At 42.3% G+C, this 5,874-nt stretch overlaps 1 protein-coding gene across 1 annotated transcript; it reads left to right on the top strand.

Moving 5' to 3' along the window:
- Positions 1-239: 239 nt before the first annotated feature.
- Positions 240-5,450, top strand: LOC143306194 (uncharacterized). Its single transcript, XM_076693043.1, has one exon. It carries the CDS (start codon positions 240-242, stop codon positions 5,448-5,450), a length of 5,211 nt encoding a protein of 1,736 aa, XP_076549158.1.
- The last annotated feature ends 424 nt before the right edge of the window (positions 5,451-5,874 follow it).

The following is a 5,874-nucleotide window of genomic DNA, read 5'->3' as shown; positions in this document are numbered from 1 at the left end:
ACACCTTGGTCGGCCAGCACATCTGGGTCTATCTACGTCTCAAAGGAAGAAGCTGGCCAGGATCCCATCGCAGTCCAGGGAGCAACACTTTGGCGGCATTAATCGTAAGGGTCCAAGGGTCGTCATAAGGGTAAGCAAGTTATTGTACCACCAACCATTCCCGTCTATTAGTCCGTATTTTGATCATAGTATCGCAAAAATCTAGTTGCTCGTGTTAGTAATTTATCATAAGTTCCAAAATGGCTGAACAAATATCGCGGTTAAAGGTTAAAATCGCGAACGCAAAAAGAAAAATAACAAATGTAGCAAAATTTGTCGAGGGCTACGTAGCGGAACGTGATTATCCTGTCTTAGAGAAAAGAAAGCAGGATATTGATAAAGAATTCACGGAATTTGAAAATTGGTATACGGAATTAGAAGCGCTTGTGGAGGATCCTACCCACGCAGACATCCGTACCGAATACGAAGAAAAATATTACGCGGCGTACGGTAAATTAATGTTGTTTTTAAAGGATGTCGCGGCTCCAATTAATAATCTAGCCGATCCTATCGCTTCAACTCATTCACAAAGTATTGTCAACGGAGTTAATACAAACATCGTTCAAACTTCCAAACGTAGTCTTCCGCGAGTAAATCTACCGTCGTTTAGCGGATCCTATGAAGCTTGGTTGGGGTTTCACGATCTCTTTAAGTCTCTTGTCGATGATGATCAAAATATTCCTGAAATCGAGAAATTGTATCATTTGAAGGGCTGCTTACGTGACGAGGCCGCGGAGGTTCTCGCGTCGATTGAATTATCAGCAGAAAATTACAGGGTTGCTTGGTCGTTGCTAAAGGAGCGCTATGATAATCGAAAAATTATTCGCCAAACCCACGTGAAAGCTTTATTGAATTTAAAACATGTTTCGAAAGAATTTCCCGTTCGCTCGCTACTCGATCAGGTGCAAAAGCATGTCAGAGCACTTGACGCTTTGAAAGAACCCGTTGATCATTGGAATACTCTCTTAGTCGAAATAATTAGTCAAAAATTAAATAATGTCATTCGTGAAAAATGGGAAGAGTTTAGTGGCGAGTCGGTTAGTCCAACCTTTAAGGAATTGATAACGTTCCTACAGCGTCGTGCACAGTTTGAAGATGTAAAATCTCATCAAGATTTTGTAGGTGCTCAGAATCTTTCGGATAGAAAACCCTCTCATGCTCACGTGAAACAACGTTCACAACACGCGTATCCGACGGCAACGGCAAATCATTCTTGTTCTCATTGTCGAGGAAAACATTCGATTCATAATTGCGAAACCTTTAAAAAACTCTCGCCATCTGCGCGTTTTGAAGCCGCTAAAAAGGCAACTCTCTGCATCAATTGTTTGCGTCCTAATCATCGCGTTATGGACTGCACAGGAGCACCTTGTCGTAAATGCCACAAGAAACACAATACTCTCTTACATTTCGAAAAACAACCACCTGAGGCAACTAGTGCCTCAGAACCCGTCTCGTCGAGTCAGTCTGTCGTCAATTTGCATGCTCAAGTTTCTTCTGAAGGTTTATTAGCCACTGCAATGGTAGATATCGTTAACGCCCAAGGAAAGTCCAAAACGTGTCGAGCGTTTTTGGATGCTGGATCACAAGCACATTTCATAACTGAAAGTGTAGCCTCGTTTTTAAGGTTACCCAGAAAATCAGTCGATATTTCAGTTTCTGGTGTTGAAGACATTTCTACAGAGATAAAACACTCGGTATCGGCGATACTAAAATCGCGATTTAGTAAATACTCCAAAACTCTCGAGTTTCTCGTTTTGAATCGAATCACTAAACCTATGCCCTCAATCGCGGTCAATCAAACAAATCTTGATATTCCAAACAACGTAGTTTTGGCTGATCCTAAATTCTACGATCCGTCGCAAATTGAGGTGCTCATTGGCGTTAAATTGTTTTACAAACTACTATGTGTAGGACAGATCTCGTTAAAAAATCATCCTGAGGCTGTGTTGCAAAAAACTCAGCTCGGCTGGATCGTAGCAGGAGAAATAAATGGTTCTTCCTCCAGAAATGCGGTTCAATGTCATTTTACAACGCATTCAACTCCGTTAGACGCGACTCTTACCAAATTTTGGGAATTAGAGAACATTCCCTCAGTTAAAGTATTATCCCAGGAGGAGCAGGCGTGTGAGGCGCACTTTAAAAGCAATACGCAACGCAACTCAGAAGGTCGTTATATCGTTAGGTTACCCTTCAATGAAAATAAAGAAAACCTAGGAGAGTCTCGTTCTATGGCTCTTCGTCGTTTCCACTTTCTAGAGAAACGTTTCGAAAAAAATCCCCAACTAAAGGTGGAATACTGCCATTTCTTAGACGAATATAAGCAGCTAAATCACCTATCGTTATTAGAAAATAAAACCCTCACTATGCCTGGCTTTTATCTCCCCCACCACGCGGTAATCAGGGAAGATAGTATTACCACAAAAATTCGTGTCGTCTTCGATGGGTCGGCAAGGACTTCGTCTGGCGTATCTTTGAACAACGCCTTGATGGTCGGTCCTACAATTCAGGACGATTTATTCACGCTATTAACTCGGTTTCGATCTCGCAGATACGCGCTTACCGCCGACATAGAAAAAATGTATAGACAGATACAAGTGCATCCAGACGACACTCCATATCAAAAAATTCTATTTCGGAAAAATCCAGACGAAACGGTAAATGAACTCTCTCTCGATACCGTTACCTACGGCACCTCTTGTGCTCCTTTTCTCGCCATTCGCACCCTTCATCAGCTCGCTAATGATGAAGGAGCTCAGCATCCCGTTGCAGCCTCTGTACTAAAGCAAGACTTTTACGTAGACGATCTGCTAACAGGTGCAGGTACACGCCAAGAAGCCGCATTTCTTCGCGACGATTTGATCGCACTCTTGCAAAAGGGCGGATTTCCCATTCGAAAATGGGCTTCCAACGACCCTTCACTGGTGCCCGAAAATTCGGATAATTCATCCAGTACACATATGTCACTGGATCCAAATGCTACTATCAAAACGTTAGGTATTCATTGGAATTCTCGGGAGGACATAATATTTTATAAGGTCAATACACCAAATTTGGTAAAAACCGTGACCAAACGTTCAATTCTGTCGCAAGTCGCAAAATTATTTGATCCTCTAGGACTACTTGGTCCAATTATCGTTAAAGCAAAAATAATGATTCAGCTTCTGTGGAAAGCTGGAGTTTCATGGGATGAATCAGTTCCAGCAGATATCCACACTATGTGGCTAGAATTCAAAGAACAACTACCACTGTTGGTCAAAGTCAGTTTTAATCGACTCACTATCGCTCCTAATTTTGTCAAGATACAAATGCATGGTTTTTCTGATGCAAGTGAAAAGGCTTACGGGGCTTGCATTTACATGCGCTCAACCGATATCCACGGGAACCATCATGTTTCCTTAGTTTGTTCAAAATCAAGAGTAGCACCTGTAAAATCATTGACGTTGCCACGCCTAGAGCTATGCGCTGCCCTTCTATTGGCACGTTTGTATACAACAGTCAAACTAGCTCTTCAACTTGAAATCAATAAGGTTTATTTATGGTCAGATTCCACCATAACCCTTCATTGGATTAATACAGAACCTCATTTACTAAAAACTTTCGTCTCAAATCGAATCGCGGAGATTCAAAATTTATCAGAATCTTGCGAATGGCGACACGTGCCTACGCAAGACAATCCCGCAGATTTAGTGTCGAGAGGTCAAATGCCTCAAGAATTTGTAGATACGAGGATCTGGAAAAATGGTCCTCACTGGCTCTCTCACGAAGAAAACTTCTGGCCTCAAAAGAAAATTCACTTGGTTGAAATCCCAGAGAAACGTGCAATTATTGCCGCGCCAAGTTTCGCTAATGCAAATATAATTGATGACGATCTTATCAAGGATTACAGTTCACTTAAATCCCTTAAACGGGTGATCGCGTATGTTATGCGTTTCATACATAATCTGAGAAACAAGTCGCAAAAACATACTGGTCCCATCAGTGCGACAGAATTCGAAGCTTCTACTCGAATTCTAGTTTTAATTACACAGTCGATTGCTTTTGCAAGAGAAATTTACTCTCTAAAAATCGACGGACGGGTAGACAATAAAAGTCGGCTGATCCCATTGAAACCCTTCTTGGACAAACAGGGAATCCTTAGGGTGGGTGGCAGGCTAATCCATTCGGAATTGCCAAAAGAACAAAAACATCAAATCATACTACCTTCCGATCATCATATAACTCGCCTCATCATTCGTGAGGAACACGAAAGGCTCAATCACGCGGGAACCCAAGCAACCTTGTACTCCGTTCGTGAGACCTTCTGGCCTCTCAATGGTCGAAATGTTACGCGAATAATTATTCATAAATGTGTTCGATGCTTTCGCGCTAAACCACGGAGCGTAGACTATATAATGGGAGATCTTCCACAAGAACGCGTATCGTGTTCTCGACCTTTCCTCGATGTCGGTGTCGACTATTGCGGTCCATTGTACATCAAGGAAAAACGATTTCGTAATCGTAATAAAATTAAGGTGTACGTCGCCATTTTTGTATGCATGAGCACCAAGGCAGCGCACCTCGAATTGGTTAGTGATTTGACAACAGAAGCCTTTATGGCATGCTTAAAAAGGCTTTTCTCTAGGAGAGGAATATCAAGAACAATCCATTCCGATAATGCGACGAATTTTGTCGGCGCAAGTAGAGAACTCATTGCACTTCATAAATTAATTCAATCGGATGAACACAATACAGCGATTCAGAAATTTTTAGCGGAACAAAAGGTCACGTGGAACTTTATTCCACCACGATCCCCCCATTTCGGCGGTCTTTGGGAGGCAGCAGTAAGGTCATTTAAACATCACCTTGTCCGCACGGTAGGAGATACCTTATTAACGTTCGAGCAGCTAGAAACTTGCATCATCGAAATCGAGGCGATACTCAACTCCCGACCTCTTTCGCCTATGTCTCCCGATCCCAATGACCTTCAACCTTTGACTCCGGGCCACTTCCTAATTGGTGGTCCACTAACGAGCTTTCCTGAGATGGATCTCACAGACACGGCATCCAATCGGCTGTCAGCCTGGCAGCACGCACAGAAGCTGCGTCAACATTTCTGGCGTCGATGGCAGAAAGAATACCTGCACCAATTAACGATCCGCAGCAAATGGCAATCAAATTTGAACCATTGCATCCACCCTGGTACCCTGGTTGTCATCAAGGAAGACAACCTTCCTCCGTTGCGGTGGAAACTCGGACGCATCGTGGCCACCCATCCTGGTCCAGACGGCATCACAAGGGTGGCAACCATAAAAACTGATACGGGCGAATGTAAGCGCTGCGTTAAGAAGCTCTGCCCGCTCCCTATCGAGTGTTCGTCCAAAGCGGACGAGAACACCAAATTGTGTTCACATAATTCAACGTCAAATACCTAAATTGTTAGAATTAAATTGTGTAAAATTAAATTTAAGTTAACCACATCATTGCGCACGGTTAGATTACTTCAAGAGGATTTTTACACATATTATACTATTACTTTCTACTATCTTTATTGTTATTAATTTTTCTTATATTAATTTTTATCATTGTCGATCATGGTGGCTGTGGTTTCGATAGTATGTATATTAGCGTCTACACCTATCTTATATTTTATGTACTCGTTCTACCAAGTAAACCATCACGACGCTCATAACGTTAGGGTTGCGTTGAACGTATCCGTTCAAGGGGGCCGGCATGTCGGGTCGCACCAACAATACCCATTATGAAGTTCATTTTCGTAAACCCGAGTTTCGACGAGTTATTAACTTAATTTTTGTCAGGTAGTAGAATAAAATATTCTACGATGAGATTAGACCTTAA

Source organism: Osmia lignaria, unplaced genomic scaffold (assembly GCF_051020975.1).
Source record: "Osmia lignaria lignaria isolate PbOS001 unplaced genomic scaffold, iyOsmLign1 scaffold0002, whole genome shotgun sequence".
NCBI lineage: Eukaryota > Metazoa > Arthropoda > Insecta > Hymenoptera > Megachilidae > Osmia > Osmia lignaria.
Note: the sequence above shows the minus strand (reverse complement) of the source record. Positions and strands in the feature narration are given on the sequence as shown.